Genomic DNA, 17,308 nt, shown 5'->3' with positions numbered 1-17,308 from the left:
TTCAGGCAGCTGAACCCAGAAGGAGGTGGGCTGCCCATTCTGGTCCCTCCGATATTTAATAGTGTCCAAGGGTATCCCCAGTTACGACACCCATGTGTAATCCAGCCATTTTCTAAGCTATCATCAATATGCATGAATTTATTTAAAACTCTGGAGTGTTCTGATTCTAGATAATAAAGGTGGAATTTTATATAATTTGGGGAAATTCAGCCAGGAATTTGGAGAATATCTATTTGTGTAATTCTAAAACCTTAGTGATTGAAATCTGTCTGAAAGGTTATTGGGAATAATCTTTATAGATTTTATTATAGGCCTATAGCTAAAACTATCATAACTTTGTGCTTGCGTAACACAGGACATAGCATCATGAAATGTTAATCTTTATTTTTTAAATATAAAACAAAGAGCATTCTATTTTAGTATTATAGTTAAAATAAATGATTTTAGTCTAATCTCAACTACATATGTCAAAGGCAATTTTTTTTCAAAATTACAGATACAGTACTATTATGTTGTCTAGAATAATATATAGATAGATACATATGGTTTGGAATGCAAAAAGTTCTAAAGTGAAAAAGCAATATTTCTTTTTGCTTTGATTATTTATATCATAGTGAATTAATGGCTCGATCAATGTAAGTGTATTAAAATATATATTTAATTTTAGACCTAAATACTATTTATGTAAGAGACTGGGTAATAAGTAGTGAGGCTGTAGGGATTTTAGATGGCTGAACTAACTTGTATGCATTTCCTCACTTGTATTTCATTTCCTACTCATCTTGATTTCGAGGTTAGATCTGTTTTCTTTCTCATATTTACTGTATTTATTCCTCACACTTACATTTTTGCTGAACACTGAGCTAGCATTCTGAAGTTGCCTAATATTTCCATGAACTTGGGCAGGCTACTGAAGCACTCTGAGCCACCACTGACTCATCTTTAAAATGGTGACAATGACATTGGTTCTGCCTCTCTCACAGCGGGGCTGGGAGAATCAAATGATTCAGTGCTTTTGAAAGTGTCAAGTTACAGTTAAAGGAGGTATCATATTGATTGTACGTCTCAGAGTTTGCATTTGCACATATTATAAAGGCAAGTTTTAGTCTTATTTAATAAAAGTGTGATACTTCCTTTGCAGAAAGAGGGAATTTACTAAGAAACTCAGATATTCCCCCAGCAGTTTGCACGTGTATCTTTATGCCTGCAAGTGTGGATGTAGATGTTAACTGCATCTCATTCCACAGGGCTTCAAGTCCATTATCCTGCGGGTCAGGATTCATGGAGCAATACAGTTACACATCCTTTCCTATCACCCTTTCCGTGCTACACCCTTTCCGTGCCTTTCCCCGCTGAGACTGTAAACAGCTGGCTCTGGGACCTACTTCTGAGAATTAATCCCCATCCTTCCCTCTCCTCTCCTTCTATTCCTTGCTACTATTGGTGGGCCTTGTATCCAAATCCTTTTGTGTTTAAGGTTTGTGGATGTGTACACTATGTATGTACTTCAAGAGGAGTATACAGTACTTCAAAATACAAGCTCTTCTTTAATAGGTAATTTGTGTATGTCTGTGTTGGAAAGAAATAGCATACACTAACAAAGATGAAGGTGCAGTTTAAACACAGTGGTTTTGAAAATCTGTCTTTGAGTAACAAAAACGTATCCTCATTTCAGAACATGATGAATGTGTCACAAATCAGCACAACTGTGATGAAAATGCTTTATGCTTCAATACTGTCGGAGGACACAACTGTGTTTGCAAGCCAGGCTATACCGGGAATGGAACGACGTGCAAAGGTAAGAGATTTAAGTGCTGGCACCTCTTCCATTAGGGATCATGCAATCCATCTCTCCCTCCCTCCACCCTTTCTCGTCACTGTTACCTGCCTTCTGGGTACTTCCCACAGCCATTGAGAACTTTGAAGTGTAGCTCATGGGCTTCCTCTTGGATTACGTCAGTGTTTAAATGGCCAAACTGTTCAACAACTCTGATTTAATGCTCCATGACCTCAACCACAGTGGTTTCCACCTCTGTTCCTCTCTAGTGGAATCATAGCCATAATCACATCCTGGGCATTTTTGTACAGAACTACTCCACTCTAGACATCTAAACTTTAGCTTTTTATTGTCTAACCCCACGTCCTTCTGCTTCCAGTTTGCCCACTCTGTTCTTTCCACAGTTTTTCATCTTTAATCTCTCTTACCTGTCCTTTTCATCCAGATTACCAGTCTCCTCCCAGGTTCCGATATTTCTTTTTGAGTCCAAACATTACAGCTATATTATTTTCGGCAGCCCTATCAACCCATTTGTTTTACTACCATGATCCACTGTGAAATATCTATTAGGGGTCAGTCTGAGAGCTTTTCTTCTCTGCTCTCTCTCTCTTGAGCTGAGTACTAATTAACTGGGAATTTTAGGTTTCTATGTGTTACCATTTCCCATTTTACCTGGTTTGTCATTACCAATCAATAATTCTCCGGTTTTCATTTCCATCAGCAGATATTCCAGCTGTAGTGCACCACCATCCATTAATTCACTCTTTTATCCATGCCCTCGTTTTCCTTCATCAGATGAGCTTACCTCCCACTTCACAAGGAAAACGGAGGTCCTATTCTGGAAACTCCACCAACTTCCATAGGATAAAGCCCATATTCCTTGTTAAGTCATATAGATTTATTTATCATTTGTCTAATTCAGGCACTTTGAGCTTCAGAACTGGTCCATTCCTCAAATGTACTGTGTTCGTTATCCTGGGGTTTACCAAAATTAATTTTCTTTGTTACATGCATATGGGAGACAGGAGATAACAAGGAATTGTTACTAATGCCGTGTCCTTTGGTCATGACTTTCAGACCTGGTCTACAATCATACAGTGGATGCAGATAGGGGTGGGCCAGAGGATTACTCTGTCAAAGTCTATGGAAATCTGTAGTTTAGAGCATTGTTAAAGGCCTACGCATTTGGGAGTCTAAATCCCACAAAGATTTCCTCAGAAACTGGACGGATCCTGAGGAAAGCTAGACTTTCAAGTCCATAGCATGGTACGAATGCACCCTTAGGACTTCCCCAAAGCATCTGGATGTTCTGAGAGTTAAGATTTCATCTGGAAGCCCAACAGCTTCTCATTCTTATTTGCATTTGACTCTCACTCCTTATTAATGTGAAAAATAAAGTTTATAGCGTAAAGAATCCTTGAAGCCGTGAGAAGATGCAGACAGATAATTCTTATTTTTGAAGGAAGGAGAACTTTCCAGCGTCTATAAATTTCTTCTGGAAATTAGAACTATAGGTTGCCTGAGTAAAGACTCTCCTCTCCGTTCCTGTGTGCATCTCTGCTGGGAATGTCAAAAGCTGAGAGAGAAGTAGTTTAGCTGTAGGATCTGAATCATTGAGTCCTATTCTCTATCAACAGGCTGCAACCTTGCAAATTACTCCAAGGAGGATATACACATGGTCTGGTGGGTGTACCCTTTCTTTTCATGAGGCTTCAATTCCTAATCTCTTTGCAAGTTCTTGGTGACTAGGTATTGCTTTTGCCTAGGATGAAGACAGATTAAGACCTAGAACCAAAAAAGCCAAATGGCCTCTTTGTGCCCCTTCCTTTAATTCAGTAGCAGAATCTCAGATTTCTACAGTTTCCCACTCTGAGAAAGTACATCCTAACTAATTACAGGAAGCACATGCCAGAAAACTAGAGCAAAAGCTTTTGCCCCAGGCATGGAACAGGCTGATCAAGTTCATCCACAACAGGCCTTGCCAGGCTGAGGGAACAGCCTTTGCCGTACAGTCAAAGAATAAGCTGAAGTAGAAACAGAAGTTTCTAAGGGTACTCCATCCTGCCCATCTTGTTTTTCTCACCTTTTTTGAGGGCAGCGCATCTCAAAAGATCACCCTTGCAGTGGCTCAGAGCTTGGCTTCTTTTTCTGCTCACAGAAGAACTCCCCTCACTCACAAACCCACTCTAACACAACAGGCTATGCAGTGCCTTTGCCCTTGATCCTGGATCCTGACCTATCCTTGGCAGAGGGATTCAAGACCCTTCTTGAAGAATCCTTTATCAAATTCTCATTATTGGCTAATTCATCACCCGGACTGATTTAGAACTTTTTGAAGGATGGGGCACTTCTCTAGTATTTTGACAGTTTGGACAGTGTGTAGAATGATCAGAGCCGTATAGGATTCAATTATTTCTTATTTCTGTGTCTTATTCTTTAGGTGGTGGTTTCTTCCTTAAGAAGATGCCTAGGATGGCTGCCATTTTTTTTTTAGATTTAATTTCAAGCTGGATTGCTACACTGAGGTGCAATACTACTTCTAATTCCTGTGTTGTAAGGCTACTGTTTTTTGTTAAAAGAAAGCTCAGTATTTTCTTTTACAGGTGAAATACTTAACAATGGAAAGAGTACTAGTCTACAAATTGTGTTGAAATTTTTACCTATATGGAAAGTATTATTTGAATATGAAATTATAATAGCATTTATATCAAAGGCAATAAAGAAAAGCTAGTCTGGAGTATCTTGAACTACTTCCTTCTAAAGTGCTAAAATTATGTATCTGAATTATTTTAGCGTTTTGCAAAGATGGCTGTAGGAACGGAGGAGCTTGTATTGCCGCTAACGTGTGTGCCTGCCCACAAGGCTTCACCGGGCCCAGCTGTGAAACGGGTAAGAATATCATACCATCTTCTAGAAGATGAGTTTTTACGCCAATGTATAAAGTAACCCATGAGGAAAGTAATGTTTCAAGTGGGCTCTCAAAGCATGGCGCTCGCTATTAACACGGAAGCTTAGGAGGCAGGAGGTGGGAAGTTTCAGTGAGGTGTAGTCACTGGGCATTTGCCCAAAGTCACTCTAAGGAGGTTTTGCAGCTATTATAACTAGAAGTATGTTGAACTTTTTCAGAAAAATATGTGGGATCGCCCAGGATTTTATGACTTCATAATTCACTTTACTCATTTGGCGCCCAGTTTTCCTGGAATCTATATGCCCATATTAAAGCATAGAGTTCAAGCTTGTGGCCAACTCACTTCCTGGGACACACTACTTCCTGCATCCACATTTGAGAATTTTGAATAAATTTTTACCTGGCCCATTTAATATTTTTTCATTGTTGTCTGTTTACAAAGTGTTTAAAGTTTTCTACCCCTTAATTATTCCTCATCCAAGTCTGTTCTGAACTTACTCTTTCTGATAGATACTAATACTAGAAACTTTTAAAAATATTAAAAAAATATATATATGTGTGTAGTCTGTATATAGCTTATGACTCAAAGTAAGATGTTTTGTCCATTGAAAACACACCTTGAGAATTTAAAAAGTGCCTTGAGTATTAGCCCCTAATTAAAATCATATCAGTAGTAGTTTTGGTTTCTTTGGGTTAAGTGGGTTCTAATAGCAGATGACCTCACAAAGTCTGATTATTCTCCCTAAGAGAAAGCTGCTGCCACCAGTGATTAGTGGTTACCACCTCCTCTTGCTTTCCATAAATCTCAGTGCAGTAGATGCAGTGAATGTCCTGTCTCCATCCCACCTGCAGTCATCGGGTTTAATAAATACACTGATCAGAATGTGAGACAGAAAATGCTCTGGTCCATTTGAGAAGTGAAAAGTTTACTGAATAAGTACTGCCACTGAGTACAGAAGGAGGCTCACAAAAGGATCACCACATCCTTTCTTTCTGCCAGTACCTCGAAGTGGTGCTTTTCAAACTTCAGTGACTAACTGGTTACAAAGGTCTCTAACAGAAAATGCCTAGTGGCTATCTTTGATATGTGGGCCTCTTTCTTAAGGAGATCATTTCCAAAATCAAGAGTTCCAAAACTCATCATGCATGTGAATCACCCATAGAGCTTGTTAACTTGCTAAAAAAATACAAATTTCTGATAATTAACTATCATAGGATTTAGTAGATCAAAATCAGGTACTTCAGTGCAGTGGTTCTACAATGTTTCTATCCCATGATCTCCAGTAGTACCCACACACGCATCAAGGTACACTAACAAGGTGTACATTGAGACCTATGGTAACTATGTTGCCTGAATACAGTATTTTATGCTGTTTCTGGTACAAAGTCTGGATACTGAAATAGTGGCTTTTTCAGGGAATTTCAGTGGTGTGCAATTTTGAAATAAAGGCTGTCCCAGAAAATCTGGGATGAATAATGGTCATGCTCAATCCTGCGTATCATTTCCCCACTAAAAAAAATTATATGGAGAGATTGTGAAAGTGTGGAATGGTATAAGATTGATCTGAGCAATGTAAAATTTAAAACTGGAGTTAAAAGTAACCCAACAGAATATTTAGCTTTCTCTGTGTAATTATCCTTGACCTTTCAGTCTGTAAGAGGACAAACACAAAAAGCCAAGGGCTTTGAGGAAGATGTAGGTTTAAAATCTAGTTCTACTCTTGCCTTGTTATGTGGCCTTGGGCACGGTGCATAACTTCTGTGTCTTTTACCCTCTGTACATCACCTTACTCTTCACAGGTCTCCTCGAAGATAGGTATTATCTTGGAGGTATTATCCATTTACAAACAAAAATATTGGGTTCATCATGATTTAATTTTTCTAACGTCACAGAGCTAGCAGCTGAATACTAAGGTCTTTCTACTCCCAAACCCAGGTTTTTATCTATATAATTGCTTTTCAAAGTTTCTTCTGAAGTCACTCTAATGACAGAGGAGAGAGAATGCCTCCTATCTGGGAAAATGTAATACCCACGCTTGCCTTAAGGCATCTGTCCCAATTATTGCTCCAGGTTACATCCCAATTCCTCACCTCCCAACACCACCATCTTTGTTGATGTAGTTATAAATAGAAGGTGTGCCCTTTAAAAAAATACCTTCAGATGAGAAGAGACCCATTTGAAATAATTTATTCACCCATTTATTCAACAGATGTTTAATTAGGATCTGTTATATGCTGAGCACTGATCTAGAAACAGGATATAGCAGTGCATAAAACTGAGGCCCTGTCTGCATGGAAATGATGGTGTAGTGGAAAAGAGGGACTCTAAACAGGAAAATAAATGTCAGGTAACAATAAGTCCTGTAAAGAAAACTAAAGCAGATAGTATACAATTATTTTATTAACCTATGGACCTTACATGTGATGGGTATTATTATTATTATTATTGATATTTACTTTATTAATAAAGGTAACTAACCTCAGCTTCTGTATCAAGTCCCAGAATTTCAGTGGTTAATATAAAAGGTGTATTGCTCATTCACATCTCAGTGTGATATGTTGAATGCGGTATTGAGGAGAGAGTTGAGGGGGACTGGGATTGGGATTCCTCAAACTAGGGACCCTGGCTATTGCCATTTAGTGAAGAAGCCATGCCCAGTGCATGACCTCTAAAACTGCTAGAGAAGAGGACCACAGAGAAAGCATGGAAAATGCACACCCAGTGTTACTGCCTCAGGTCAGAAGTGTCCCTTCCCCTCACATACCATTGGTAAGATCTAACCACATGGATTCAAGGGGTTAAGAAAATGTAGCTGAGCTGAGTGTCCAGGAAGATGAAGCTGGTTTGGTGAGCATCAGGCCAGTCTTTTGCCATAGCTGCTGTCTGTCATTGCTAGTGCAATTTACTCAAAGCAATCAAAACATTTTCCGCATTTCTCTGATGTCGTCAGGACAAGGAACTCTGAGTTACTTCCTTTTTCGATCACTGCCATATTTATCCTCATCCCCCTGGCAGGGATTCTCACCTTGGAATTCCTGGACCCCTGTAGGTCTGTGGATGGGCTTTGGGGTCCATGAATTCCCTGAGTATCTGTGCAGGTGTACATTTTTCTGCAGGGAGAACCCGGGCTCTTAAAGATTTCATATGTGTTATACGATTTCCAAATAGTTAAGAACCTCTAGAGAGAGAATCTTCAATGATTCATAAAGAGAACTAACTGCTATTTCATTCTGTGGCACGTGATCCAAACCCAAATGTCCAATGTTTCTCTGGGAACCTTAAATCCGGACACCCCAAACTGAGCTCCTCATTGCCTCCATGACTCCTGCCTCATGTCCTCTTCCTCTTCTCTTTCCAAAACCCGGTTCTTCATTTCTATTTCCTGTTTCAGTGAGTGGCAGCCGTATCCACCAAGTTTTATCCCTTCTTCCTGCCCTCCCGCCCCCGCCCCCTTCCTCCCCCTCTCCCTCCCTCCCACCAGTACTCAAGGAATCATCCCCCTCACACCCCTTCCACATCCAGTCAAGTCCTTTATGTTCTCGGTACTAGGGTCCCTTTCTTTCAAGTCTGGCTGCAACTACAGTAGGTCAGGCCTCTCAGGCATCTCTCTCCAGTGCAATCTCCACAGACTATAAAAGCCCAAATCTGATCATATCACCCCAGACAGAAAAAAAGTCAGTGCCTCCCGTTTGCCCTCGGGATAAAGGTCACATGTCTTACCATGACCTTCAAGATTTGACCCCGGCTAATCTACCCAGCTTTCGCTTTCTTGTCCATCTGTCTCCTCGCTTCACTTCCACACCAGGCATGGAGCTTTATGGGGGTAAAGGGTATAACTTGTTCACTGTTGAATCTTTGAGACATAGTGTAAGGCCTATACCTTATTAGGTGCTCCACAACTATTTGTTGAATAAATAAACAAAGGTGTAAATGAGGAAGAAAGAGATGATGTGGTTGCTTCCATATTTGCTGGATATTTTAAAATATTAGTTTAAAGAGGGCTTCAGGGTCATCTGGTCTTATACTTTCACGTGGCAGATGAGGTAATTATGGCGCAGAGAGGTGAAGTTACTTATATATGGTGTTTAATTATAGATACAGATCTGCAATTTAGAACTCATCTTCTGATTCTTATTGCAGTGTTTCCTTTTTCCTCCCTCCCTCCCTCCCTTCCCCCCTCCCTCCCTCCCTCCCTCCCTCTCTCCCTTCCTCCCTTCCTTCTTTCCTTTCTGCCTGTGCCATGGTATATGCTCAGAGGAATTCATCCTACTGTCATCACTCATGAAGTCTGTGTTTTTGTTATGCCCACCCCTTCAGCTACCAGATAATCCTGTTGTCTTTAACAGTGACTTCTGTGGCAGTTTTTCTCTCCCAAGGTAGGGAAAGCATCAGGATTGCCTAGATTGCCCATGTATAGGAATGGCATAAATGTGGCCTGCTGGAGTTGGATGCTGCCTGATAGCTTTACAGGGGAGATTAATTCCTGGCCCCAGTGGTCATCTGTTGAGCCCTCACAATGGATCTCTGAGGATGACGTAAAAGGATTTACTGATTTTTTGAAAGACAATCCTAATGTGCATGACATTTACCAACCTTGTTACTTTAGTTGAAAAAGTCTTCTCTGAACCCCCTCCCCCAAATTTATTTAGTCTATTTCTGCATCATGTGTATCTTAGTGAAATGGTTGAATCCATTTAGCAACGTCACAAAAGGGCTATGTGTATGTTTTTATTGAGTAAAATTAATTTTTCATGGCCTTCTTTTTTTAGCCGCTGTGTAAGGTTACCCACTTGTACAGCATAACTTCATTTTTAATTAAACATCCTAATATTCCATCATGTGGTTAACTTGGGTTTAGCAAGGTGATTATTTCTTGGATAAACTCAATAAAATGTATTAGAAATCTATGTGCTGAGGTTTAACAGCTCTATCACTGCCATGCTATATTTATTGCACAATTGCTAAACCTCAGCAAACATGTGTCTGCTGATCTAATTAATATGCAAAGCTGTCTTATTATACTGAAAGTAAATCTTTCAGTCATGATTTACAGCATAACTCTAAAAGATTTGACAGTCCCCTGTAAGTAACTGCTGACTTAAATCAAATTAAGATGCTTATAACTGGGAAAAAGTTGATATCAAATGGCAAAGCTAAAAAAATATGCTGCAAAATCAAAGAAAAGGAAATCAGACATTTTAGTGATACATGGCTTTGTGTGTATGTGTATGTGTGTGTGTAAAATAATGGTGTTCTTGACCACAGATCAAAACATGAGATGAGATTTTAATTATTTACAGTGAGTAATTAAATGAATATAAATTTAAGTTGCATTCCTAAGTGTTTTTGTAGCTTTTTAATATCTGTAGTTTCAAGATGATAAAATGAAGCATGAGGCATATGTGATCGTTGCTTTACGTCCAAGATAACTTCAAATTGGTTGAGGTTGATTGATTTTTTAAAAGTTTGTATTATTACTGTTACAGTATAGGTAGTAAAAATCCTTCAATTCATTTATAGTAACAAAGTTATTTTGCCAGTAGTATGCATAGTTAGCATTTATTATTAATGTCGAACTGTATTACATTTCCTGATATTGTTAAACTAGCACATTTTTCATCATTAAAGGAACATATTGATTTAATTTCATGATCATGTAACTTTTTCTAAGAGGCATATTTTTTAGACGCTTACATCATTTTCTATCATTTTACATAGACTGAAAAAAATTCAGAAACAAAAGAAAAATTTCAAAACATTTCTGTCATAGCATACATAGTATACATAGCAACCAATGTTTTGGTTTTTTTTTTTAACCAAAATGACTCACAGTGAAATTCCATTACCAAAATGTATATCTTCTTGGAGGAGAAGAGGAGAATTTGAGTAAAAATGTTGAGCTAACATAGTTTAAACAGAAAGAAAATCTTTAAATACCTTCGCTTTACCGACAACGGTGATCTTTTTTTAATATTATTTTGAATTCATTTTGCTCTAGCTAAACAAATACAAACTTCACATACAAAAGCCATTTTCTGCCTAAGATGGAGACTCCAGTCATACTTGCTGGTCTTCAGACTTGGTCTCTAGTCATAAAAGTCAATAAATTACATTTGATGAATGAATGCATAGTAATGAACTTTGGAAGAATTAGTTGTTTAGATCCCAATGTTACTTTTTCCTGTCACCAAATTAAAAACAAAAACTCTCACCAAAAGCTTTTTGACCATACCTGCATATTAAGTTAACTTAGGTAATTAAGACATGTCTTCTCTTTATGTTGGTGATCCTTGACCTCTTTTAAATAACCCTTTAATTGCTTAATGTTATGCCAAACCTTGGTTCTCCTTGAAGCATTTAACAGAGTGGTCAAGAACACAAAAATTGAAGTCAGAGTGACATCAGCATGAGTCCTAGCTCTACTGTTGACCAGCTGTGTGATCTTTTCTATGTTACTTCATTTTTTCATGCCTTAATTTTTATGTGTATAAAATGAAGATAATAATATCTACCTCGTGGGTTGTTCTGGAGATTAAAGGAAGTAATGTTAGCAAGGTGCACAGCACCATGTCTTTGATGTGGTAAGCACTCAATAAATGATATTTGATGTGATTATATTATACATTTTAAGTAAAATGTACATACAGAGCTGTTTGAAGCTTTTAGATGTCCTTAAATTAGCAGTATGTACCCTGAAATGTTATAAAATAAGGGTTAGGAATTAGAAATAATTCTAGTTTTCTTGATTTATTTATAAACCTGCTTTAAGTATAATTTTACTACACTGTAATGGTTTAAAATGTTTAATTTAGGAATTTGCATTCTTTACATTTACTTATATTTGCTTTATTTTAGTCCTAATGCAAATCTTTAAAAATTAATATTTTATGGAAATTTGTCTTTGTACTATTCAAAAAGTAGTTAAAAGTTCTCAGTGTTTAATCTCAAAGTCATTCTTCCAAGTCGTTCAGGTTAATTGGAAAAAATTCTTACTCTTTCCATGTATCAGTCATGTATAATAGATAACAACTCTGATGGGGAAATTTTTCAGGCTCTTTTATTGTAAGGCCTACCTAATTAACACTGGAAATGATGACACATCATGGACTTAATGTTAGGGAAAAAAATGTAGGTTTCAAGCTGTTAGAAGGCAGGTCTCCAAAAAAGAAAAAAAAAAAAAAAAGCCAAATGGATTATTTGGGAATTTGGAAAAGATCTTCACTTTTGCTTTAAAAGTATTGCTAACTTTTTCAAGGGATCACCCTTGACTATAACTTATATTGTATTATACCCTTGAGTTTCTAGTATCCATATCCCCTCTTCTTCTGTTCATTCAAAGCAAACCAAATAAAGTCACTTTTTAGATTTTTCTTTGATATTATTCTAAAATTAATTAACTGAATACTTAATATTTGAAAAAGCAATTTATGTACATGGTATAGAATTTAAAAGGACAAAGGACATATGATGAAAAGTAAATTTCCTTTTTATCTCTTCCCTAAACATTTGTTTTTTCCCCTTAAGAGTGTGCCTTGGAAATCATACTATTGATATATTCTCATTAGACAGAATGATTCAAACAGGAAAGTCAGTGTTATAGGCGCATGCTACCACTCAAATAATAGACTTTTAATATGTAGCTCTGGGGTTGCTAATAAGAATGCACATCTTGGGTACAAGATCTTTCTTTTCCTTTGGGCACCCCCATACTTTGGTTGGGAATGTTCTGCCACTTTCTCCTTCATATAGTCTAAATTTTTTTTTACAGACATAAGCCGATGAATTTCTATTCATTAGAAATATGATGGGGGAGGTACAAACTTGATATCTTGGAGAGACTTTAGAAAGTGGTAAAGACACGAATAGCTATCTGAGACTTAGTCTTCTCTAATTCAAAATATATCTAGGACACATTTTATTTATAGTCAAATTATCTTTGCTTCTTGCATTCCATTTCTTTCTTCTATGTTTTGTTTCTTTCTTCCTGAAGGACCTACCTTAGTACTCTCTTAGAGTGAGTCTATTGATTGCAGACTCTCTTTCTGTAATATGGGCTTTATTCCATTTTCAGTCTTAGGTGAGCTAGGTGTAGAATTCCAGGTGTTTTCTCTAAGCACTGTGAGGGAAGTATTCCACTGCCTTCCCGGCCTCTGAGATTTGTGTTTAGAAGTCTGCTGTCAGTTCAATTGTATCAATAATTCATTTGAAAATACATCTTTTCTTTGAAGATCCTCCTTTCCTTGGGGTTTGTGGTTTCAGTGCATTATATCTGTATTTTTATTTATCTTGTTTGGGGCTCATTTAGATGATTGAATCTGAGGAGTCGTCTCTTTCATCTGTTTTGGAAAACACTTCATCTTTATGTCCTTGCATATTGCTTCTCTCTCATTCTCTCTTCTTTCCTTTTGGACTTCCTATTGGATGTATGTTGGCCGTTATCTTTCTATGTTTCTTCAACTTTCTTTAGTATTTTCCATCTCTTTATCTCTCGTGCTGTGACCTTTGTGATTTCTTCGTATCTGTCCCCCAGTCGATCAGTTATCTCCTCTCCTCAGCTTTGTCTAATCCTTTGTTAGCTTATCTGCTGAATTCTTTTTTAAATAACTATCTTTTTTATTCCTAAGAGCTATTTTTTTCAAATCATTTAGTTCTTTTGTTTTTCTTCCCTTAGGTCTTATTCATTTCTAGTGGTTTTGATTCCTTCTTTTTTGTCTTTAAAACACTTATATTACATTATAATCTTTATCATGTTGCTGTATTGTCTGAAGTTCAGGGGGGTCTAAATCATCTGAAGTTAAGGGGATCTAAATCTGCCTTTTGTTGTGTTTGCTGACTCTTGCCCATGATACAGTGTTGCCTTATGTGTTTTTTGTTTCTTTTTAATGTCTGATCTTATCTTCATTGAAGATTTACCTGTGAAACCTGAGGTCTTTTCTCTCCAGAGGAATTTTGCATTTGCTTCTGCAGGTATACCAGGAGTATTGCAATCAATATTTGAGTTAATTTCTTTGCCAAGTGGTATACCACAGAGATGGTATAATTTTAAAGCTCAGAACTCTGTAAGAGCAAACATTTCTTCCTCCCCACTGAAGTACAGGCAAAATGGTGTCTTCTCCTAATCTCCTGTGGTGGTGAATGTTTTATTTGTGTGTGTGTGTGTATGTGTGTTTCTATCCTACACTTAAGCTGAAGCGCAGCCCTTCAAGGATCCTGCTGTCACCATGTGGGCCATAAAATCCAAATCTGGTGTTTAGCTTCTTCTTGTGCCATATAGGAATTTCCATTTTTAAAAATGACCTCACTTATGAATTTAAAATTATTTTGAAGCCATGCGTTTGTAGAAAGAAGGTTTTAAGGTGATGCAGTTTTAGGTATGGCTGAAATTGGAAAAAAGGTCACTCATTTTAAACATAAGTGTGATTTTATTGATGCTTAGTGACTCCTGTGAGTTCTGAACTCTGGTTGCTAATAAATCTGCAGACTGTGAGGTGACACTCATGGTGGCAGAATGAAAATGGAGTGGAACACAGGAAGAAACAATTATAATATGAACAGCTTAATAGAATATACTAGGAACAGAGCTGTGGATGCAGCTACTTCTTTCTTTTCCCTCAATTCCTGATGCTCCCAAAGAGAGTCTGTACTTCTTTTTGGAGGGTTCATATCCATGGCTAGTTTCTGTTTCTTTCTTCATGTAAGCTTTCTGGAGGAAGCCACTGGCACTTAGGTACAACAAACCCATAACGGTCAGCTTTATCCAGCTGATAAGTGACTCTTCCTTAAGAACTCTCCTGGTTTTTGAGAGAATAAAATATATTCTAGGTAATTTATTTTTAGATTTAGACTAAAATGTGGTGCACAGGGACAGTTTAATATCAAATATGTGGGTATACACTCAAGTTAAAGAAGATGAATCCAATTTGCAAATGACATAGATTGGGGAAGGTAGCTAATACGGCAAAAAACAGAACCAAGATTCAAATTTATTCAGATTGTAGGAACAAGAGGATCGAAATAACCCTATGACACTTAACAAACATTTAAAAGCACTTCCTGTAGTTGTCCTACTTTCAGCTTTCAAATAAGGACACACTGCTTCTACCAGAGTTTCATTTTTAGATTCTTAATTCTGAGCTCTTACATCTTGGGCCCACATTCATTGTGCCCTTTGCCCTACCCTTCGACTGTCTTCTTTTCTTTAGTTGTCCTTTCTCTTCTCCCCCTTTTCCCTAGTCCCTCCTACTGGTATATGGGTTCCTTGAGAATAGAAAGGAAACCTACAATTCTGTGTTTCTCATAAGGCTCAGCATCATGTTTTGCATATAGTAGGCATTCAATGGATGTTAATAAAATAGAAATACACTCTTGAATTTGGGTTCGAAAAAACAATTGCACAGGATAGAGGAAACCGACTTTAACAGTTTCATGGTTTACTTGACTGCTGATCCAAGTTAAGTACGAGCAAAAGTATAATGCGCTAGCTCTGAAAGAAAATATATACTTAGTCTGTGTTAAGAGAAACAGAGTCCACAAAATAATATAAAGAATAGTCTCCCTGAATTCTGTATTACTAATTCCATGGTGGAATATTATATTCACTTTGGCCAACAGATTTTAAGAGGTTATTGGCAAATGGGAGAGTGATTAGGGAAAAGTTACCTGAGAGATGAAAGCCTTGGCAGATATAAGAGGATTGTTGAATAAACCCTAGATGTTTAGCCAAGAGATGAAAAAAATAAGAAACTTGAAAGATAGCATACAAACTATCCTTAAATACATGGAGAGCTAAACTAGTATGTGAATTTAGGATTTTATGTGTAGCTGTAATGTGAAAAACTAGTAACTTTACCAGAAGACAAGTTTGAGCTCCAAATAAGAAATAAGCTGATCTCAAGAATCATATGAAAGTGGGATGGCCCAGTCTCCATGTTCCAGTAGAGTCTAGGTGACCAAATGTTAGAAGCACTTAAAGCCTAGAGGATTTTCACATGGGCCTAGTTGACCTTGGTTTATTGGAATGATCTAGGACTCTTCTTGTTACAATTTTTCATAACAGTAGTTACTTCAAACTGCGTGTCTAAGGGTACTTCCTGAAATAATAAAAAGGCAATGTAGCCTGATGATTAAGAGTTAAGAGTGGGTTTGGAAGACGGCTCTCTGGGTACAAATCCAGGCTCTGCCACTAAATAACTGTGTGGACTGGGGCAAGTTACTGAATTTTTATATGTTTCTGTTTCCTTGTCTTAAAATTGAATGATAATAATAATCCTTATTTTATTGTATTGTTGAGAAGGCTACAGTAGTTAATACATACAAACAGTTACAGCATTGACTTGGTACATGTTAGTTATTATCATGACCTTACCCCTAATCCCTACAATAACCCTCTAGAGAAGTTAATATTACCAGATGAGGAAAGTAAGATTCAGAAAGATTAAGTAATTTTTTTCTGGGCTATATAGCCAGTAAAGTGGGGAAGTAAGGAATCATGCCCAGGGCTGATCAAATTAATCTGTGATCTTTCTGTTCTGATATTTGACCTCTACTGCACCATAAAGATGATTAAATGCCTTTGAAAATGGCAACAAACTTTGTGGAATACAGGTGCCAAATTATCTAAATTAAACATTTATTAAGTTCCTGGGCATATGAAGATGCAGAAAGTAAAAGGCAGGGTTTCTTTTTCCCTTGTGAGCTTATATCTGTCTAATGCACAGGGGAGCATTTTACCTAAAAGACAGAGAAAGAGCAGGTGGAAACAACAATAATAGTAATACCTGTTACGTGATTGCTAACTACTAATCTTGTCTGATAAGGTAACCCCAGAAGAAATTGCTCTGAAGAAGAGTGAATTCTGGAGCTGTAATCTGGCAGTTGTAATTTATAGGGGAAAGCTTCATGATAAACACCTATTGGTGGGGCCTGGAAGGCAAGCAAACAGCTGATTAAATGTGTGAAAAGTGCAATCCAAACTGTTAGGCTTTTTATTGCCAATTTTCTCAATATTCTGTCTGAAGGTAATTATAAGGCTGAATAAGAGTGAACTTCCACCTCTTGTTTAATCAAAAGCCTTAACAAAAGAAGTGAAACGAATTCTCTGATAGTCTTTTAAGATGTGGAACTCTTTCCACTCCTTCTTAGATGAGGTGTTTTCATTTGCCTTGAGAAGCCTTCAAAATATAAATCACTCCCTCAGGCATGTATTTTTTTCTTCAGATTTTAAAAGGCCCAACCCCGGTCTTAAAATGAACCTTACTTTTTTCCTTTTTTATATAGAGCCAAGAATATTTTTACTACTTATTATTCTTGTTAAAAATGTTTAATTCAAGGAAAATAAAATCATTTAACTGCAACTGTATTTCTTTTTGCTTGAAAGTCAGTCGGCCCGATGGATTCTGTAAACATGACAACTTATTCATTACTATCTTCCTGGTTTTGACCATTTATAACAAAAAGACATTAATTAAAACACAGAGACCTATAAACAGTCCTGAATAGCCAAGAATCAAAAGTAAGTTTCATATGGTAGTTCTATTTTTAGTTTTTTAAGGAACCTCCGTACTGTTCTCCATAGTGGCTGTATCAATTTACCATATGACCCAGCAATCCCACTACTGGGCAT

General features: G+C 37.3%; 1 protein-coding gene across 2 annotated transcripts in view; it reads left to right on the top strand.

Moving 5' to 3' along the window:
• The window catches only part of NELL2 (neural EGFL like 2), a 366,647-nt gene that overhangs the window by 266,852 nt on the left and 82,487 nt on the right, over positions 1 to 17,308 (top strand). For both annotated transcript variants that reach the window (XM_068561143.1, XM_068561144.1), the window contains exons 15-16: positions 1,676 to 1,798; positions 4,571 to 4,666. In XM_068561143.1, the coding sequence (XP_068417244.1) occupies positions 1,676 to 1,798; positions 4,571 to 4,666 (219 nt within the window). The remainder of the gene's footprint in view (positions 1 to 1,675; positions 1,799 to 4,570; positions 4,667 to 17,308) is intronic.

Source organism: Eschrichtius robustus, chromosome 13 (genome assembly GCF_028021215.1).
Source record: "Eschrichtius robustus isolate mEscRob2 chromosome 13, mEscRob2.pri, whole genome shotgun sequence".
Lineage (NCBI taxonomy): Eukaryota > Metazoa > Chordata > Mammalia > Artiodactyla > Eschrichtiidae > Eschrichtius > Eschrichtius robustus.
This window is presented reverse-complemented; position numbering and strand designations above follow the sequence as displayed.